Source organism: Peromyscus californicus, unplaced genomic scaffold, assembly GCF_007827085.1.
Source record: "Peromyscus californicus insignis strain IS unplaced genomic scaffold, ASM782708v3 Scaffold_24__1_contigs__length_46423439, whole genome shotgun sequence".
NCBI lineage: Eukaryota > Metazoa > Chordata > Mammalia > Rodentia > Cricetidae > Peromyscus > Peromyscus californicus.
In genome coordinates this window covers 21,248,591-21,271,090 of record NW_026294535.1, presented here as the reverse complement: position 1 = coordinate 21,271,090, position 22,500 = coordinate 21,248,591, and the positions used below count along the sequence as shown (strand labels likewise).

Sequence of the window (22,500 nt, the reverse complement as noted above, 5' to 3'; positions counted from 1 at the left end):
GTATTTTGTTTTGTTATTTACTTCTTATATTTTTATTTAAGCTTATATTTACAAATTCTTATTTAAACTTACATTTACAACTAGCATCTTTACTTCTTTTTTTAATTTTATAATTAATTTAACTTTACATATCAGCCACAGATTCCCCTGCCCTCCCTCCTCCCGTGCCCCCCCCCCCCCCAATCCATCCTGCATTCCCATCTCCTCCAAGGCAAGGACTCCCCTGGGGATTCAGCTCAGCCTGGTAGATTCAGTTGAGGCAGGTCCAGTGCCCTCCTCCCTGCACCTAGGCTGAGCAAAGTGTCCCAGCATAGGCCCTAGGTTCCAAAAAGCCAGCTCATGCACTAAGGACAGGTCCCGGTCCTATTGCCTGGGGTCATATTCGTACTATTCTCCAATTCTTCCTCCAAAATCTACCTCATCTTCCCTTCCCACTCAACTATATGTCCTTTTGTTTTAAACTCAAAATGAAAAATCGGTGCCGCCCATAAACTCTTGGATGTGTTGCCTTCTACTGGATGGAATGTGGTCCACCTAAGAAGGGTCATGCTCTTAAAGACAGACATCTCTTATATTTTTGGTTGTGAGCCTAGCCTTTAATGGCTGAACTATCTCTCCAGCCCTAAAAAATGTGTAGCCCGGGCTGGCTCAAACTCGTGATCCTCCTGCCTCCGCCTCCTTCAGCAAATCCTACCGGCACACGCCTTTAATCTCAGCATTTGGGAGGTAGAGGCAGGCGGATCTCTGTGAGTTTGAGGCCAGCCTGGGCTACCGAGTGAGTTCCAGGAAAGGTGCAAAGCTACATAGAGAGACCCTGTCTCAAAAAACCAAAAAAAAAAAAAAAAAAAAAAAAAAGAAAGTCATCTCTCCCTTTCCCAGAAGCTATTAGTTCCCAGTAGCTCCTTAGCTAGGGGAGAGACTTCATGACCACTTCTCTTCATGCTGGCATATGGTTTGGATCTTGCTTGCACAGACCTTGTGCATACTGTCACAACTACTGTGAGCTCATATGAAACTTCCTGATGTGTCTAAATTAATACACTGCTTAATTGTCGTCGTCGTCCTGTACCTCTGGCTCTTAAATTTGGTTTTCTCTGCAAAGATCCCTGAGCCTTTACAGGGATGTTTTACTTTTAAGCCTTTTTTTTTCATGATTTAAGATATATTTTTTGATACAATGCATTCTGATTATGATTTCCTTTCCCCTAATTCCTCCAAGATCCTCCCCATTTCAGATCCTAGATAAATTCACTCCCGGTCTGTCTCTCCTTAGAAAATAAAGATACATCTAAATAATAATAAAATTAAATAAGATAAAAAAAAAAACAAGCAGAAGAAAATATGCCAAATAAAAAGCAAAGCACATGAAACATGTACACACACACACACACATACACACACACATTCACATACACAATAAAAGCAAAAGACCTGTGAGGTTTTATATATATATCCGATAAATCATTATGAGACAAAGAACTTCCAAAGATGCTATTTGAGTATCTTTTGTACTGGCCATCTACCCCAGGGCATGGGGCCTGCCCTTAAGAGTAATTTGTATCCCCCAGTGAGATTACATTAGAGAGAACTCATTTTTCATTTGAGAGTGGTTATTAATTAGAGATAGTTTCTGGGTTAGGGATTGGCTTTTATTCACTTCTCTCTCAGTGCTGGGATCCCATTTGGTGCAGACCCCTGCAGGCCCTGTGCATGCTGCCAGTCTCTTGTGAGTTCATATGTGCATTGACCCTGCTGTGTCTAGGTCTTGTTTCCTTGGTGTTATCTATCCCTCTGGCTTTTACAGTCTTTCCAAATTCTCCTCTTTAGTGTTCCCTGATCCCTGAGTGGAGGGCTTTGATGGAGACATCCCATTTAGAACTGAGTGTTCCAAGATCTCTGACTCTCTGCATAATTTTTGGCTGTCACTTTCTGTATTCATTCACATCAACTGCAGGATGCAACATCTCTGATGTAGGCTAGGAAAGGCACTGATCTATAAGTATAGCAGAATATCTGAGGAGTAATTTAGCAGAAAGGTAGTATTAGTTTACCCCCTAGCTATCTAGTCTCAGGTTCTTGGCTACCCAGTGTTGGGAATGGATTGAACATTAAATCTATCAGACACAGGTTGGTTAATCCCATAATCTTTGTGCTACTACAGCACTAACATATTTTGCAAGCAGGTCATCATTATATATCAAACAGTTTGGTGTTTGTCTTTCTCCTTTGGTAATATGTAGAGTACATTTTAGTACTGTGAACATTAGTTCATAGAAGTGAGAGCTATAGGCAGGCACCAGCTTGAGTTCTCCATATTCAGTGAGTCTTTCTTCAGCCTCGCCATCAGTTTGTGGAGAACCACCAAAAGCCTGCGTGGAGGTCTTTGATCCATCTGGAGTTGAGTTTTGTGCTGGGTAATAAGTATGGATCTAGTTGCATTCTTTTGCATGCGGCCATTCAGTTTGACCAGCATCAGTTGTGGAAGATGCTGTCCTTTTCCAGTGTCTATTTCTGCCTCCTTTTTTAAAAACTAAAAATCATGTGTCCATAGTTGTGTACTTTTATGTCTGGGTCTTCAATTTGATTCCATTAATTAGTGTGTCTGTTTTGTACCATTACTATGCTGGTTTTTTTTAATTACTGTTTGTTTATAGTACAACTTGAAATTGGGGATAGTGACACCTACCACATTTCTTTTATCATTCAGAATTGTTTTAGCTATCCTGATTTTGTATGTTTCTATATGATGCTGAAGTTGTCCTTTCAAGATCTATGAACAATTGTATTGAAATATTGATTGGAATTGCATTGAATCTGTCAATTGCTTTTGTCATGATGGTCATTTTAACTCTGTTAATCCTACTGATCCATAAGCATAGGAGCTCTTTCTATCTTGTAATATTGTCTGTTTCTTTCTTCAACGTCTTAGAGTTTTTATCATTCAAGTCTTTCACTGATTGGTTAGAGTTACCCCAAGATATTTTATATTTAAGACTATTGTGAAAGGTGTTATTTCCCTGTTATCTTTCTTATTTCATTTGTTATTTGTATACAGGAAGGGTACTGATTGTTTTTATTTGTGTATATTAATTTTGTATCCACTTACTTTGCTGAAACTATAGGAGTTTCCTGATGGAACTTTTACAGTCACTTATATATAGTATTGTATCATCTTCAAATAATGATAATTTGATTTCTTTCCTTCCTGTTTGTATCTACAAGTAGATACAATAAAAACAGTTCTAAGAGGGTAGTTCATAGCACTGAGTGTCTACATAAAAAATGGAAAGACCTCATATTAGGAACTTAATGGCATACCTGAAACCTCTAGAACAAAATAGAAGAAATAACATTCCAAAGGAATAAATGTCAAGACATAATCAAACTTGGAGCTTAAGCCAATAAAATAGCAACAAATAAAAATTGCAAAGAATCAATCAAACTTTTAAGTCTTTATTGAAAGGGTTTTTTTTAAAAAAGAATTTTACTTCTGTGTGTTTTTCTTTTTTTCTGGAGCTGGGGATCAAACCCAGGGCCTTGCTCTTGCTAGACAAGCGCTCTACCACTGAGCTAAATCCCCAACCCCTTGTGTGTTTTTCATATGCATCTCTATGGCTTTAGATAACAGTTATAAGCAATGCTCCTTGGTAGATACTTATATACAAAAAACATTTTAAGTAAAGAGTAGCTGTGATTCCTTTTCTGCTTCTGTTAACAGAAGATTTTGTGAAGTTCAAGTATAGTTCTGCCTCCCTACTCCATGCCTGTACTTGGTCTTGAACTCATGGCTTTCCTTATAATAGGCCACTGTGCTACCAGTATGCTTCTTCTCACTATTTATAATTATTCTTCACTTGTGTATTATTTTAAAGATCAATTTAACAATATCCTGTTGCTTTTGCAATTATTAAATGAGAGAAAATGCTAGAATATTAAATACAAAAAAGGATAGATTTTATATTTTTATTGCTTCATACACAAAGAAATAATAGACCTTTCAGACTCTTGCTTAAGAGACCATCAAATTATTTGTAGAAATCAAATATCTCTTATTATAAGGAAAATAAATTGTAGTATTAACTCAAGATGAAAGATTCAAAGATTGGAGATTGTCTTTTACAGAATGTACAACAATCACTACTGTTTGTTTGTGTTCAAAACTCTTCTTAACCAGGAAGTAGCAATCTCAGTAGAGGACAGAGAACAAAAAAGGAGAGTGCGTACTTCTGTCAAGACAAGTTTGATATGATGTCATAGATTTTTGTTTGGTTTTCTGTAGTGGTAAGGGGAAAAGTTAACTGCATAAACTGGTTGTTGATAATTGTTAAAACTAACAATGCATTTCATTAGGTAAAATAAAGGCAAAGTGCTGTTTTCTTAATTCATGGCAACCCACTATGGCAGAAAGCTTTGTTTGGTTTCTTGATATTAAGCCTGTGATCTTCTTCTGTATCAAGAATATCTGTGTAGATTCAGTCACTCAGTCACACAGTGGTTTATCTTCCTCAAGGAAAGTTTCTACTCATGTAGAGATTTATTGATAGCTTTGGGACTGTTATTAAAATATATTTAAATGTTTGAAATATTTCATAAATAGTGTGTTTTGCATTATACTTTCTAATAATAATTGATATTTACATAGGAATAAACTTCATTTGTACAAGTAGTATAAAAATACCAATCTATTTAGATATTTAGCAAATTTGAAAATTTATTTACATAGGCTTTGGTGATAGACATTCTGTAATGTTACATAAATTCAACAGTATTTGATAATTACATATTAAGTAATTACATAAGGTATTTAGGTAATATTGTATTTGGGAAAATATTTCCAAGGTTAATTTCTATTTCATAATAAATATTCATAATATATCAACAAAATATCAAGAACTTACGAAGGCATTGGAAACATAATACCTATAATAAAAATGAAAATGATAACTAGGTAACCTTCTTTTGTAAGTGGAGTTTCTCTCTCTTCCCCTGTCTGGCAGCTGTTTCTAAATAATCACTCAGAGGCTTATATTAATTATAAATGTGTGGCTGATGGCTCAGGCTTATTATTAAACTAGTTCTTACATTTAAACTAACCTATTCCTATTAATCTATTTATTGCCACATGGTTCTTGGCTTATTGGTTCTCTGGCATTTTGTTTCTTTGGTGGCTCCTTGTATCTACTGACTCTGCCCCTCTTCCTCTGAGTCGTAGTTTGATTATTACTCCTGACCGTATCCTGTCTTGCCATAGGCCAAAACAACTTTATTATCAATCAATGAGAGAAACATATTCATAGCATACAGAAGGTTCATTCACAACATTTCCCCATTTCTGTCTCCTGTCAGGAGTGGACTATTACCTGTTAAGAAATACTGACTTAATCTTACACTTCACTCCCTCATTATTCTTTACTTGCTGTCTTAGAATTTTCTAGGAAGACATAACTGCCTGAAAATACAATGAAAAATCAAAGCAAATATGTTTGTCTGAAATAGGCCCATTATATGGAGGCACTTTTATCTATTTACATAGTTTGTTCAAAATTTTGGTAGGAAATGAGTAATGCAATATTTGACATATAATTTTGGTAGCCCTTCTCATACTTTTGTTATTCAAATTTTAGGATCTAATTGAATTGCCAGAGTCAGTTCTTCACTGTATCAACGTCATAAAGAACAAGAGTAAAACTGCTGAAGAACTCTTTCTTCAGGACTTAGAAGACACTGATGTCTTCAGTGAGTACACAGAATGTATTATCAGAGGGAGTTGTTGTTTTGAAGAACCCTCTTTGAGGGCCAGCTACCACAATCAGTAGCATAATTCTTGATAAGACTGAGAAGATAGACTGTAGGATGAAAACCCAAGGTTAACTTCGCCCCTTGCAGAACTGCACTGCTGTGGACCTGTTGTCTGCTATAATTAGGAAGTGCAGAGTCAATGCCAGCACACACACACACACACACACACACACACACACACACACACACACACACACAATACAGAAACACTAATCTTCTCTTGTAGAGGCTTATTTCTATGTCATAGCTCCTTTAATACAACCTGTGTCAATAAATGGAAACATCACCTGCTTCTTATACATAACAGTTTTATGAAAACAAAAATTTGACTTAAATCACTCACAGTAAGTTAATGGTAAAAAAAAATTTGGTTGATGATATTATTTTCTTTCAGCTTCTTACATTTTCATGCATGCCAGAAAGATTGTGAATAAATATTGAAGAAGAAAAAAGATCACATCTGATAAAGTAAATGGGAAGAGTTTATCTTTGGAGTAGTCCTCTGTAAAGGTGGTTTTCTATTAGAAAACACAGACAAAATATAACACATTAATTGAATCATGAAAAGGGATGTAATTGCATTTGAACCGACAATGAGAAGAAAATAATATTCAATTAAATTTCATAATATAAAATTAATACTATTCATCATGATAATTTTAATCTTTTAAATTAATGTGTGTAGTAAAATATTTTCATTATATTGGGCAAGATTCTAGCTAATAGAATTGAACTTTGATACACTTCTGGTCAAGGTGTCATTGTATGTTGTTTGTATGCAATTTCTTTTGAAATAAAACACTCCATTTTGGAGGTAAGCTCCTCAAGACTCACTGTGTTCTAAAGTGAGATAAAAAATTCCATTCTTCAGGAAGTTGAGTGAGGCTCAGGATGTCTAAAAATGGGCTCCTTAAGACTCAGGAAGTAACCAGCCCCTAAACCTTAGAAATTCATGAAACTGACCCGACACACTAGATTCCTCACTCCTCAAGCTTATAGTAAAGACTGCTGAGAGACATTCTGTGGCAAACCTACCTGCCTAGAAGAGTCTCAGACCAGGATAACTACCCAGAAAATACTTAGGCCATCATAGCTGCCTGGGAGATGGAGAGACCAGCTGTGTGCTGTTTCAAAGAGGCTGAGACCAACTGAGTTGCTTTCAGAGATAGTCTCCAACCATTTGAGTCCTTTGCAAATTGTAGAGTGAGATTCAGGATTCCAGCTCTCTTAACCTATTAGTGATGCTGGTGTGAACTGTGTTGGTGGTCAAGGATGGTGGTGTGAACTGTGTTGATGGAGCCGTCTTTGCATAGATCTTCTTCCTGTAAGAAACCCCTTACTCATATTCATACAAGTAAACCCGATTATCTTTTACCAACCTTACCAAGTTCAACTTTGGTAGTTTCTTTTTTGTGTATGGTCAGTTCCCTATCTGGGGTGAGTAGAATTTTGCTCATTCTTATCTCTTCAGGAATTGAGTCACACAGTATTGTATTACCAAGCAAGAATGATTCTATATGCATAAAAAATTAAACTCATTCTAGGATATGAAAATTGATAACTAGATAGAGTGCTTTAGAAGTTTACTGTTATTTTATAAATAATGCTAATTTTCTTGCAACATTTTAATAATTATTTTCTGTTCTATAAAGTTACTGTTACTGGTCAAGTATGTTGGTAGAAATTAAGATAAAATGGCCATGAAAAGGGTTGAGGTTTTGACATGTACTCTAATATTTGAAATTGCAGTTACTTTCCCTTTTTCTAGGTTGTAGTTATGGTACAGTTTCTAACAATCATATGCATTTGAGGACTGGATCAGCAGCCGAATCAAAAGCAAATTCTGAGCAATTAATGAAGGTATACATTGAACATCTGAATGAAAGTACTCACATTGCAGTTAGGAAATTTGTTCTTTTTTTGTACATAGGAAGTTAGCTTATCGACTTCAGTTTGATGATTTTAAGCAAATTGTATTTGGTTTCCTGGTATCTTCTGGCATATTATATAAAACTACACAAATTTCAGTCATTAAAATAGTGTTTTGAACCGTAAGTATTTGGGAATTAAATGTTCATGTACACAGAACAGTAAAATAATTTTGCATTTTGCATTTCTTGGAGCAAAAATGAATATATTACAGTGCTTATTGTTTTTCTTATGAAAGAAGTGCTTTCACAGGAGTACTCTAAATACTTTAGAGAATCTTCAAGAGTAGAAGATTTCGTATTACTTTTGGAAAATAACACAGGAGAAAATTCCTGGAAAAAAATCACAGTAAAGTCTAGCATTTCAGAGGCTGAAACCTCCTGCATATTTTGAAGAATGTCTTTGAAAGATTTCTTCTTAGGTTCAGTTACAATAATGATCTATTTTATCTAGTTCTGTTCCTACTTTGTAAGAGTCAGAGCATAGCTTAAAAAGTATTTTGTTTCGTTTTTATCCTTTTTTATTAACATTCAGATTTGAAATACTGATTTTGAATTTTGTTACTTCATTGAAGATGTCATGTATATTTTAAACTACATTGAGTATATAGTTATGTAATACTTAGTCAAAGCTATGTGCATAATTCAGGTTTAAAAATATAATAGTTAGCTTTGTATTATACTGACTATATTAATGACCTATGTACATGAACAATCACTATAAATAATATAGAAATTCATCAGGAAGCAAGGTAGACATATTTTGAAGTGATTATTAAGCATATATCTTACTATTATAGATTAATATTGATGACTTAGTTTGTAAAACTTTAAGAGAACAGAATGCATTTATAAAGAAAATAATTATTAATGTATTTGAAAGGGTTTATAGTAAATCAAATTCTCAGTATGTTTATTTAGACATTATTAAAATCATAGTTTTATCCTATTTGGGGTTTCTTTAATAATTAAATACTGAAGAAACTATTTTAACCTCCCAGATATTATCTGTAATAGAAAAGGAAGAATTTATGAGAAGTCTAACTCATTCTGCCAGATCTGATTCTGTTCCTGAGCCTGTTATTTTTGATACACCCATGGATGAATGTATTTTATCAGGTGGGCAATATTCCCAGTTATATATTTGAAATTTTTTACATTACATCATAGTGCATTTTATATTATATCAAAATGCATTGAAAATTTTTCTTTGTGGCACTTGTAAATACACAATTACAAAAATTTTAAAACTGAAAGTCATTATTCCTCAATAACATTCTTGTACACTGAATTCAGGAACACACCAAAAAGACATGAAATGAGTTGGAAGGGTGATGGGAGGGGATGGAAGTGATATACAATTTTCAGTTAGTTTTTAAGACATTCACCAACATGTTGGCTTCATTCCAGGGAGGCAGCAATGGTTCAACACATGTAAATCAATATACATAATTCAGTATAAAGTGAAAAGGACAGAAATCACATCATCTTTTCCATCGATGCTGAAAGCATCTTTGAAAAACTCCAACATCCCTTCATAATAAATACTCTATTGAAACCAGGGATAGAAGGAATTTGTCTGAACATAATAAAGGCTGCTATGACAAACTGATAGCCATCAATCATCATGTTAAGTGGAGAAAAATTTGAAACATTCCCATTAACATCATAGCAAGTCAAAGTAAATCTGTTCACCACCCATTTTCAATGGAGTTCTCAAAGTCCTAGCTATATCAATAAAACAAATGAAGAAAATGAAAGGAACATAAGTGAGAAAGGAATAAGTCAAAGTATCTCTTCTTGCAGAATACATGATTCTATACATGAGAGGCCCCAAAGACTACACCAGAAATCTTCTAGAGATGACAAACAGATTCGGCAAAGTGTCAGGTTATGAGTTAACATACTCAAATCAACATCCTTTCCAGATACTAAGACAGACAGACTAAGCAAGAATTGAGGGAAACAATCCCATTCACCATATGTCTTAGTTAAGGTTCCTATTGTTATGATAAAACACCATGACCACAAACAAGTTGGGCATGGGAAGGAAAGGGTTTATTTGGCTCATGCTTCCTAGTTACTGTTTATCACTAAAAGAAGTCAAGACAGGAACTCAGACAGGGCAGGAGACTGGAGCTGAAGCAGAGGCTACAGAGCTATGCTGCTTACTGGCTTGCTTTTCCATGCCTTCCTCAGCATGCTTTCTTTAAGAACCCAGAACTACCAACTAAAAGGGTGGCCCTCCTCAAAATGGGATGGACCCCCCATATCCATCACTAATCTAAAAATACCCTACAGGCTTGCCCACAGCCTGATTTTATGGGGGTATTTTCTCAATATTTCCTCCTCTTAGATTACTTTAGCCACCATATCATACAACGACATGTTTAAATACATGTATTAAATTCTAAAAATAAAGTAAAATAAAAAACACTGAAGAAAGAAATGGAAGAAGACACCAAAAAAAAAAAAAATAGAAAGATCTCGCATATACATAGTAGGTAATATTAATATTATGAAAATGGCCATAATCAATCAACAGATTCATTGTAATCCCCATCAAAATTTCAATATATTTCTCCAAAGAAACTTAAAAAAAAATCTTAACATTCACATGAAAACACGAAAGACCATTAAACAAAACAATACTGAACAATATCTTAACTGTGTCATTTACCTCCAATTGCACAGACACACGTCCATGGAGTATTATTTTAAATTTTAGGGAATATTTTGAGGAAAGTTATTTGAGTTCCTTATTGACAGTAATGGGATTTCCATGTATAATCACTTGAGATTGCTCATGCCCAAAGGTGTGTGGCTGTTGACATCCATTTACATTTGAAAATGTATATCCTTTTGCTTCGGTAATATGCTTCTGTAGTAGGTTTATGATAGATTCATCTCAAGCATAGTACTTTTGTTCCTCTGAATGAATACAGATGATGCGGATTTGAGTTTTGGATACTTTGAAGTAGAAGAAAGATGTAGAAAGTCTTTTGAAGCTTGGCAGGACAAGCAAAGAGAACTCGAAGATAAAGATAAAGAAACTCTGGAAGCTCAGAGTGATCTAGAAAAACAGAAATTTCAAGAAGATGATGAGAAGAGACATTGCTGGATAAAACAGTTTGAAGCTGAGAAGGAAAAATTAGAAAACCTTCAGAAGGTATGGGATTTTTCTACTCTTCCTAAGAGCGTAGCTATCTCTGAAAGGTGCTGATGTCTGGACTGGGATATAAATGGAGGAGCTTACTCTGTGGCTTTTAATCACTCTTGATGAGAAAATGCCTGATCTTGGAATGCCCTGATTAGCTTGCATGAATTCCATTAAAATTTCCATTGTGAACTTTTGATCTTGGAGGCCTCTGGAGTTCATAGAATCTCAAGGAATATCCCACATAATCTGAAATTTGCATCATAATATGACTTTTTCATGCCTTTTGAATCATAGGAAAGACTGTTCCTTTGATTATATAATGTATTCTTTGTAATGTCTGACATATGACACGTTATATAAGACATATTAACTTAAAGTAGTTCAGAAATGTAGATGGCATTCTCTGTTCTGCCCCTAATTTAAGGTAAGTTTATTCACTGTGGATTATTCAGGTTGCTTTTGTAATTGTTGGGTGTGTTGAGGTCTGTACAGTCATACAAAACATACTAACAGCTTATTGGTAAATTTACAGACTTTGGAATTTGGATTGCATGCCTGTAAAGAGGCAAGATCAGATTTTATCTTTCACTAAGTTTGGTTTGTGTATTATCCAAAATTCAGGGGTTTGGATGCTCTACATAGAGCTAATTGGAGAAATGTTTACTGGCTTATGCTGAATAACTTCATTAACTTGAGTAGTGGTGTTTTCATTTTTAAGGGATACATGATTATCAAATCCTATTAAGCTTTTTGTTCTTTTGCTTACCACTGGAAGATCAAGTAGTCAGGTACATGTTTAAGTGATACTAGTCTCTGTTGTCCATGACTGTAACTTAATTTTTAAAACAGACTTATTTTTTCACAAAATTTCAAGAAAATAAGTCATTCATAGAGCTAATGAATTCCTAAATGTGCACTTTATTATTCGTTGGAGTTTGGAAGCTTTTGGGCTGGACTGTTCAACATTATTATAATGGATTCAAAATATAGAATTTACTGTTTTCCCAGTAGTACTTTGTTGCATCCTTTGTTAGATTTCTTTTTCTAATTTTTAAAAATGCTTTTTTTCATTTTACACACCAATCTCAATTCCTCCTCCCTCCACTTCTCCTACCATTTCACCTCCTGCAATTTCACCCCTCATCCACTCCTCAGAGAGGATAAGGCCTCCCTTGGGGAGTCAACAAAGTCTGGCATACTAAATTGAGGCAGGACCAAGCCCCTCCTCTCTGTGTCAAGGATGAACAAGGCATCCCACCCAAGGGAATGTGTTCCAAAAATCCATTTTGTGCATCCAAGATAAGTCCTGGTCCCACTGTCAGGGGCTCCCCAAACAGATCTAGTCACATAACTGTCATCCACATTCATAGGGCCTAGTTCAGTCCCATGCATGTTCCCCAGCTGACAGGCCCGAGTCCATGAGCTCCCACCAGCTTGGGTCAGCTGTCTCTGTGGTTTTCCCCATCGTTGTCTTGACCTCACTTGCTCCTGTGATCCCTCCTCCATCTCGTCAACTATGAAGGAGCTATCTTGGTAGAGGAACCGCTGGGAATTAGGGAGAAACCTGGTGCTAGGGAAATCCCCAGGAATCCACAAGTGTGATACCAGCTAAGACTCCTAGCAATAATGGAGAGGGCATCTGAACTAACCTTTCCATATAATCAGATTAGTGACTACTCTGTCATCATAGAACCTGCATCTAGTAACTGATGGAAGCAGATGCAATGATCCACAACCAAGCACTGGGCTGAACTTTGTTAGATTTCTTGTCCTTCGCTAGACACATCTGTCATTGATCTTTCAGGGACTCCGCTCAGCACCTGCAACCTCATTATTAGCGACTGTTCCCATTGTTTTACATCAATTACAAATTTTATCTGTTTTCTCATACCATATGCCCCAGTGTCTGCACTTATCCTCTCTTTGCCTTCCCTCTTTGCAGTGGAAAAGGCTTTCCATTCTGCCAGATGTTCACTCCCCATTTCACTTTGTTCTTAGTTACTTTGCCCAGGTTTTTTTCTAAATGCTGAAATACACTGGTTATTTGCTTTTGTCATAGTTGTATTGAAATACCTGATGGAAGCAACTTAGAGAAGGAAGGCGGGGGCGGGGGGAGGTTATGCTGGATACAGTTTGTTGAGTATAGTCCAGCATGGTCAGACACCCATGGCTTTAGGAACAGAAGACGGCTAGTCGCATTGCGTCCTCTGTCACCAGAGAGATGAATGCTACTGTGTAGGTTAATATTTTTGTACACTGTGAACATGTTTCTCTGCTTAACCTCCCTCACTTAAGGCACCTTCTCATTGGTTTATTATGTATATAGTGTTTTGCCTGCGTGTACACCTTTATACCAGAAGAGGGCATCAATCCCACTATAGATGATGTGAGCCACCATGTGGTTGCTGGGAGTTGAACTCAGGACCTCTGCAAGAACAGCCAGTGCTCTTAATCTCTGAGCCACCTCTCTAGTCTGATTGATTTAATAAATAATTGAATGGCTAATAGCGAGGCAGGAGAAGATAGGCAGGACTTCTGGGGAGAGAGAGGAAATCAGGGAAAAAATTTGAGACAGGTGATTTTCCACAGGACCTCAGGGGAAGAATCTAGAGGCAGGGGATTCACCAGAGAGATGCAGAGAAAGTCAGACATATTGTACTGAGAAGAGGTAACAAGCCAGATGGTAGGACATAATATAATACAATAATATAAATGGGTTGATTTAAGTTTTAAGAGCTAGTTGGGAACAAGCCTAAACTAAGGCCAAGCTTTCATAATTAATAAAAAGTCTATGTGTCATTATTTGGGAGCTTGTGGTCCAAAAAAAGATTAGTTACATGCTGCTGCTAGGCTGGCTTTGTATCTTTTACTCAATCTAGGACCCAATTCTGTGGAATGGCACTGCTCACATTTAGCATGTGAGTCTACCTCAGTTAACCCAATCTTGAAATTCTCTCACTAACGTACTAACTCAGACGTTTGTCTCCTACAGGACTCTAGATCTTGTCAGGCTAACAATATCAACCAGCATGCCCCATTAAATTTCCTTTTATAATTTTTATCATTATGTTCAATTTTCTCTAATCCTAAAAACAAAACAAAAGCTATGTATTTACCTTCATTGTGTCATACGCTGTTACATTTTGAACTCTACATGAAGTAGATAAGGTTCACAAAGAATTAGTTGTCAGCATCTCTACTTCCTCATCTCTCCTATGGCCCCTACTCTCAAGTAAAACGATCTTGAAAGAGATAATCCGTGATCTCTAAATATTATATTCACACTTTCATTTTTGCTTCTTATTGGGCCTCTGAGTCATTTTATACCAGCAGAATGCTGATTTATCTTTGGATTGTGTGCTTTCTCTTACTTTTGCATCACACTGTTTGGATTCTCTTCCCACAAGTTTAGCAACTCTTCATTCATGTCTGCTTAGATTTATGTCTGCCATTATAGCGCACTCTGCCAAACTTCTGTTCTTTCCTCCTTTATCACATCTTATATTTTATTATTTGACATCACCCATAGCTACCACTGATCAGTAACAGCCTGTATAAGAACAGAAAGCTGAGTTTGTAACTCTCCTATTGATACCCCATACTACACAAATGCATCAAAAGCTGTATGCATTGTGTTTTTCCCGCATTGGGGTCCTCCAGTATTCCCAATTAAATGAACTAAAAGCTGATGTGAAACAGATTTTACTCTTTCCTCTTTTTCTGCTTGCCATCCTTTTATAATTATATTGTCCACCTTTGTGTTCATATTTCTTATTGCCACTTTGAAATAGTCAAGCTGTGCTAGTGATTGAGAATATTTGCTATTATTTCTAATTGATCTTTCACCTTCTCTCTACTTAGTCTTCCAATTCATCTACCCAGTTGCCATCAGAGGACTATTTTTTAATGTTAATTTCAAGTTTACATCCTGTGGAAAGAACTAATGGCTAATATAATGTTCAAAAACATTCTCATTTTTATTAATTTTATTGAAAATAGATTTTTTTCATACAATGTCTTCTGATTATAATTTCTTCTTCAACTCCTCCAAGTTCCTTCCCACCTGTCTTCTTTTCTGTCCCCATCCCTTTCTGACTCTCATTAGAAAATAAAGAGACATATAAAACTAATAATAAGATAAAATTAGATAAAACAAAATCAAACAAATTATAGTAAGAAAACAAACAAGCAATAAAAAGAGACAAAGAAATGGCACAAGAAACACATAGTGACTCACACATGCTCACACACACAGAGGAATACCCAAAACTGAAAGCCATAATACATATACAAAGGAAGACTAATAGTAGTAATAGTAGTGGTAGTAATATTTTTATACAATTATTAAATATATGATAAAAGCCCTGACTTAAGACCAAGAACCTTTGAGTTCATTTTGTGTTGGCCATCTACTGCTTGGGATGGGACCTGCCCTTAAGAGTGATTTGTTTCCTCCATGAGACTCCCTTGGAGAAAACTGATTTTTATTTGCAAGCAGTTATTAACTATAGATAGCTCCTGGGTTAGCAATGGGGGCTTGTGTCCACCTCTTTGGCCCGGGACCCTGTAGTGGTATATTATGTACCCTAATAAACTTATCTGGGGATCAGAGGACAGAGCCAACCACTAGATTATACATAGAGGCCAGACAGTGGTGACACACACCCTTAATTCTGTCATTTGGGAGGCAGAGATCTGTTTGGATCTCTGTGAGTTCAAGGCCACACTGGGAACAGTCAGGCAGTGGTGGCACACGCCTTTAATCCCAGCACTTGAGATCTCATGCCTTTGCTTGGGAAGCACACACGCCTTTAATCCCAGGAAGTGACATGGCTGGGTGGAGAACGGTCTATAAGTCAAGAGGAGCCAGGAACTAAGCAGCAGTTCAACTGAGACCCTCAGGGGTGAGGACTCAGAGGCTTTCAGTCTGAGGATTCATGGAAACAGGAACTCGTTCTCTTTAGACTGAGGATTTTGTAGAGGTAAGAAGTAGTGGCTGGCTGTTCTGTTTCTCTGATCTTTCAGCCTTCACCTCAATATCTGGTTCTGAGTTTTTTATTATAAGACCTTTTAAGATTCATGTTACAGGACACCCATGTGTGCAGACCCTCTGTATGCTGCCACAGTTTCTGTGAGTTCATACATTCTTAGAGAGCCTTAATTTCTTGGTGTTCTTCATTCCCTCTTTCTCTTATAATCATTCTTCCTTTTTTTGCAGAGCTTTTTGGCCCTGGGGGGGGGGGGTTGGGGGGGATGTGTGATGAAGATATCCATTGTAGTATTCCAAAGTCCCTCACTCTGAATTTGATAAGACTGCCCATATTCTTCAGGAATAGACTTTTCTGGTGATGGATGAGCAAGGCACAGATCAATTGAGCATAGCAGAATGTGGTTAGGAGTCATTTTATTGCTAAGTTCCTTTAGCATAACAGTATTGTTTGATTTCTTTTAGGTCACTGGCATATCTAGGTTCAGATTTTTGTCCTCCCAAGCAGCATCAGGTATGGGTTCTATCTAATTACCATACCACATTTCAAATGGCCCAAATTTTACACATCTCTCTTCATATTCCCTCTCTCATCCCTTCCCCCTTCTGTTAGATCCTCCATTAAAGTCTCCAGCCTTGTCCATCAATAACTATCTATTCTATTTCCCCTTCTTAGAGAAATCCAACCTTGCCCCCAAGCCCCTTTCTCTATTCCTAACCTATGTGGTTCTGCAGTCTGTAGGTTGATTTTTGAAGATTTGACAACTACCATCCACACAGAAGCAAACACAGCATATGTCTTTCTGGGTCTAGGGTATCATCTCACTCATGATGATTTTATCTAGCTCCATCTATTTACCTGTGAATTTCATGATTTAATTTTCATAACAGGTGATTAATACTCCATTGTGTAAATGAATCACAATTGTTAATCTATTCAACCATTTACATACATCTAAGCTGTTTTCAATTTCTGACTCTTATGTACGGGGAAGCAATGAACATGGTTGAGCAATTGAGCAAGTGTGTCTCTGTAGTATGATGAAGTGTCCTTGAGGTATGTGCCCAAAAGTGGTATAACTGGATATTGAGGTAGTTCAACTCCTAGCTTCCCATGAAATCACCACACTGATTTTCATAGTGGCTGTGCAAGTTTGCACTCTCAAAAGTGATGAATGAATGTTCCTCTAACTCCACATTCTTCCAGCATGGGCTGTCATTTGTTTTATTGATATGGCCATTCTGACTGTTCTTAAGATGAAATCTCAAAGTAGTTTTGATTCACATTTTCCTGATGACTATGAATGTTGAACATTTCTTTAAATGCTTCTCAGCCGTTTTTAATTTCCTCTTTTGGGCATTTTCTCTTTAGATATGTTCCCAATTTTTTAACTGGGTTATTTTCTTGATGTAGTTTTTGAGATCTTTTGCATATTTTAGATATTAACTCTCTGCCAGATGAATAGTTGTTAAAAATCTTTTCCCATCTGTATCCTGCTTCTTCATCTGAATGACAACATACTTTGCCTTACAGAATGTTTACAGTTTCATGAGGTCCCATTTATTAACTGTTGTTCTTAGTTCTGGTGTTAACTGTCTTCTGTTCAGAAAGTCTTTTCCTGTGCCAATGACTTCAAGACCTTCCTCACTTTCTCTTCTGTTAGATTCAATATATTTGACATTATGTTGAGGTCTTTCATCCATTTGGAGTTGAGTTTTGTACAGGGTGGTAAGTATGGATTTATTTGCATTCTTCCACATGCAGCCATCCAGTTTCAATGAAATGTTGAAAATGCTGTCTTTTTTTTCCAGTATGTATTTCTGGCTTTTTTTTTTTAAATCAAAAATCAAGTATCCATAGGTGTGTACATTTATGTTCTGGTCTTCAATTTGATTCCGTTGGTCAACATGCTGGATTTTGTGCCATTACCATTCTGTTTTTATTACTATAGCTCTGTAGTCTGTAGTACAATTATGATCATGATTAGTGATACCTTCACCAGTTCTTTTTATCATTTAGGGGTATTTTAGCTATCTTGGGTTTTCATTACTAATAACTGAGCATGCAGGGAGATTTTCACATTTAATCATTGTTTATAAATGTGTTGACAGAATCTGACATAATGAATATGTCTTTTGATATTTGAATGTAATAATATTCTGGTGTTATTCTACATCCAGCAAGATCAGGACAAAATGAATGATGAACTTCATAAAGAAGAGAAAATATGGAAAGAAAAATATAGAGAGCATGAGGTATATATTTGTTGTTTTGTATTCATACATTGTTTTTCTCCATTTGGACTAAATTATTTATTATGCTTTTTAAAATGATGAGCATAATAATGTTGCCTATGGTATGGTATTTAACTTATTTCAACCTTAGAAATTTGTTAACCTTAGAAACTCTCACTGAAAGAGAATATCCTAAAAATAAAAAGTTAGTTAACTTTGCTGTTTTCCTGATGGCTGTTTTTGTATTAGTATATAAAAATTTGTATATTTGTATTTGTATACAAAAAATAATTTATATTAATTTTAGCCCTTTAGTTTTTCTCAGATCTTTATTCTGGGATGCCCACTGGTCATATACAAGCTTCTTTTGTGTTTACCTATCTTATTCCTGATATATATTTCATATCTTTTTAATTTGAAAAAAAAGACTTTTAAAAAAGATTTTCCTTAGGCCAGCATCCACCCAACCATTCCTTTTTTCCCCTGATTTTTTTTAATGGAAAATCATTCTAATATATATTTTTTTTCAAAAAGGTTATCTCCATGTTGAGGATTTAACCCAGTTTGTAACTATTTACTCCTCCTACTTATTTAATTGCCTACTTACTAATATTCTTTTAAAATTTGCTGAATTATTTTGTCTGTTTACTTACGTTTTGGTCTCCATTATTACAGCATCCATGCCAGGAAGTTTGAGACCCGTATATTTTGGCCTCTTTTTTCCCTTTGTATTTCCGGTGTCATCTTGTTTTCAAATGCTTTCTACCTGCATATAATTCCTTAATTGTTAAGTTATTGGCTCATTAACTTAAAAGAGTATTATCAACTTCCAATTATGACCCAAATCTATGTATTTAAAAAAATAATTTCTATGAAATAAGTGAACTGTTTTTCTTAGTGAGCCTTATAGCAATTAGACTCTAGATTTGGGTTTTGTGTACTTTTAATCTACTTATAAAATCATCCATTTTAGCTGATTATTACTTATTTCACTTTATTTTAGGAACGTATTAGAAACTTGCATTTACAAATGGAAGAGGAAAGAACAAGATTAAGAGAGCTGCAGGAGAAAGAAAAAACACGTTTGCTAAATTTGCAGCATAATGCAGCTGTCAAAATTCAAGCTATATATAGAGGATTTATAACTTACAGAAAATATAGCCCAATCATAAGAGAGCAAATAGAAAATAAGAAAAAGAAAGCGCAGGAGCGGAAAGAGAAGGAAGCGAAGATCCGACAAAAGGAGGAAGAACGAAGAAGAAGAATTGAAGAGGAGCAGAGGATTGAGGAGGCGAGAAAGAAGAAGATGCTGGAGGAGAGGAGGAGGCGGGAAAGGGAATACGAGGAGAAGAAGAGTATCCTGAGACAAGAAAGAGAAGAACAACGAAACAGGGAAAAAATGAGACCCAGGGAAGATGCCCGCCAACCGCTGATCATCAGCTGCGCTTTAAGGAAGGGGGAAGGTCACGTCAAGCAGGTAGCTGTGGCAAACGTGTTGAAGAATAAGGTTGCTAAAGCTGAAGAATTAGAGGACACCAATTCAAAGAAGCAAGAAGCTGTTTGTCTAGTTCAGCAATCAAACAAGAGAGAAAATGTGCGTAAACAGCTTGCATTGACGGAACCAGTAGGAGTAAAATTAAAACCAAGCCAGGCAATGTTGGAGGAATCAAAAATGAATGCAAAAAATGAAAACTTACCAAAATTGAAAATGAATGAAAATGTACCAAAACCAAAAATGAATGAAAAAAGTGAGAATTTATCAAAGAAACAATATTCACAAAAATTGGTTAACCAAGAAATTAACTTGGAAAATATAGACCAAAAATATGAATTGAAAAACTTAGACCTACAGGAAAATGTCAATACTCAGTGCCAGGGGCAAGAACGGAAGTCCCAAACTCAAAAAGAGGAAAATGTGGATCACGGCACAAATGAGAATGTGGGACAAGAAACCCAAATAATGTTTGGTTTTGAGGCGGCAGAATCGATAGGAGTAGAATTAAAAACAAGTCAGGCGATTTTGACGGAATTAAAAATGAATGAGAAAAATGAAAACTTACCAAAGTTAAAAATGAATGAAAAAAGTGAGAACTTACCAAAGAAACAGTGTTCAGAAAAAGTGGTTAACCAAGAAATTAACTTTGAAAGTATAGACCAAAAATATGAATTGAAAACCTCAGACCTAAAAGAAAATGTCGATACACAGTGCCAGGGGCAAGAAAGAAAGACCCAAACTCAAACGGAGGAAAACGTAGAGCAAGCCACAAAGGCGGATGTGGGACAAGAAACCCAAATAATGTTTGGGTTTGCAGCGACAGAATCAATAGGAGTAGAATTAAAACCACGCCAGGTGATTTTGGCAGAATTAAAAATGAATGAAAAAAATGAAAACTTACCAAAATTTAAAATGAATGGAAATGTACCAAAATTAAAAATGGATGAAAAAAGTAAGAACTTACCAAAGAAACAATGTTCAGAAAAATTGGTTAACCAAGAAATTAACTTAGAAAATATAGACCAAACAAATGAACTGAAAAACTCAGACCTACAGGAAAATGTCGATACACAGTGCGAGGGCCAAGAACGGAAGTCCCAAACTCAAAAGGAGGAAAATGTGGATCACAGCACAAACGAGAATGTGGGACAAGAAACCCAAACAATGTTTGGTTTTGCAGCGGCAGAATCGATAGGAGTAGAATTAAAAACAAGTCAGGAGATTTTGACGGAATTAAAAATGAATGAGAAAAATGAAAACTTACCAAAGTTAAAAATGAATGAAAAAAGTGAGAACTTACCAAAGAAACAGTGTTCAGAAAAATTGGTTAACCAAGAAATTAACTTAGAAAATATAGACCAAAAATATGAATTGAAAAACTCAGACCTAAAAGAAAATGTCGATACTCAGTGCCAGGGGCAAGAAAGAAAGACCCAAACTCAAAAGGAGGAAAATGTAGAGCATGCCACAAAGGCGAATGTGGGACAAGAAACCCAAATAATGTTTGGACACAAACAAAAAATGAGTGAAGAGGACAATATTGGAGCACAGGCAATCATCAATGATACTCAAGAGAGATTGACTGAAAAGGTAGAAAAGAGAGACCTAACAGAGCAAAATAGATCATTGTATGAAGGGAATTATTCTTCAACTATTTCCATGCAAAAAGACCCACTGCCACTAATATTTGAAAATCCTGCACCTGTAGAAAGAAATGTAATGCTGGAAGACGAAGAGATTGATTTAAAATCAAAAAGAATTGAGGAAATCCCGAAGGACAATGTGCTGACCTGCGATGCTGTGATCATTAACTCAAGTGCCTTGGTGCATACAGAAGGCAACACAAATCAGCAGGGTTCTGTCTCAGGCAAATTGGCTCCCAGTGAAGAGGCTGGCAGGCACAGTGCTAATAGCCCCTTGGTCACTGAAGAAGGGGACTCTCCTAAATCGGAGATTAAAGACATTCCAGAACAATGGAAGCAAACTAAGGCTGAAATGGACAGTGGCCTGGCCTGCTCTCTTTCACAGGTAACAGTTTCATCTTCAGTTGAGGAAAGGAGACTGGCTTGGATAAAATCATTTAAACCTTGGCCTGAAATCTTTGAGCAAAATCAACTCAAGGAAATCATTAAAAAAAAGAGACTTGTGAAGTGTCCAGCAAATACAATGCCTCCTTTGGATACATCAGCCATCCTCCGGCATGGCCCTTGGAATACTTTACAGCAGGTATTTATAATTTGGCAATACTATTTTTATATTGAATGAAAAATTAATGTTCTGTAATGTAATTTTGCCTTTCAATGGTCTTATGTGTAAGATTTCTACCTCTTAGTAGATGAAGTCACTAATGATATACTGTCTTGGTTCAGGGAGCTTATATTTTTAAGATCTCAAGTAAAAATTTTCAGGACTTTACCCATGAAAGTCTAAAGAGCTTTGATTTATACTTTTCAGTGTCTTGAGTCCTGATTCAAGGCCCTGTGGTGGTATAGTGTTCCCTGAAATATTGTGCACCCTAATAAACTTATCTGGGGTCAGAGACAGAACAGCCACAATATTAAACATAGAGGTTAGGCAGTGGTAGCACACGCCTTTAATCCTAGCATTCCAGAGGCAGAAATCCATGTGTTCAAGGACGGTGACTCACGCCTTTAATCCCAGAAAGCCAGCCTTTAATCCCAGGGAGTGGTGGTAGAAAGCAGAAAGATATATAAGGCATGAGGACCAGAAACTAGAAGCTTTTAGCTGGTTAAGCTTTAGGCTTTCGAGCAGCAGTTCAGCTGAGAGCCATTGGGATGAGGACACAGAAGCTTCCAGTCTGAGGAAACAGGATCAGCTGAGGTACTGGCCAGGTGAGGTGGCTGTGTCTTGTTCTGTCTCTCTGATCATCCAACAT

At 36.2% G+C, this 22,500-nt stretch overlaps 1 protein-coding gene across 10 annotated transcripts in view; it reads left to right on the top strand.

Annotated features, from left to right (window-relative positions):
- The window catches only part of Lrriq1 (leucine rich repeats and IQ motif containing 1), a 187,597-nt gene that overhangs the window by 3,332 nt on the left and 161,765 nt on the right, over window positions 1-22,500 (top strand). For all 10 annotated transcript variants that reach the window (XM_052753245.1, XM_052753239.1, XM_052753244.1 and 7 more), the window contains 6 exons: window positions 5,625-5,736; window positions 7,568-7,659; window positions 8,729-8,846; window positions 10,673-10,896; window positions 18,056-18,130; window positions 19,113-21,830. In XM_052753245.1, the coding sequence (XP_052609205.1) occupies window positions 7,600-7,659; window positions 8,729-8,846; window positions 10,673-10,896; window positions 18,056-18,130; window positions 19,113-21,830 (3,195 nt within the window). In that variant the 5' untranslated portion in view covers window positions 5,625-5,736; window positions 7,568-7,599. The remainder of the gene's footprint in view (window positions 1-5,624; window positions 5,737-7,567; window positions 7,660-8,728; window positions 8,847-10,672; window positions 10,897-18,055; window positions 18,131-19,112; window positions 21,831-22,500) is intronic.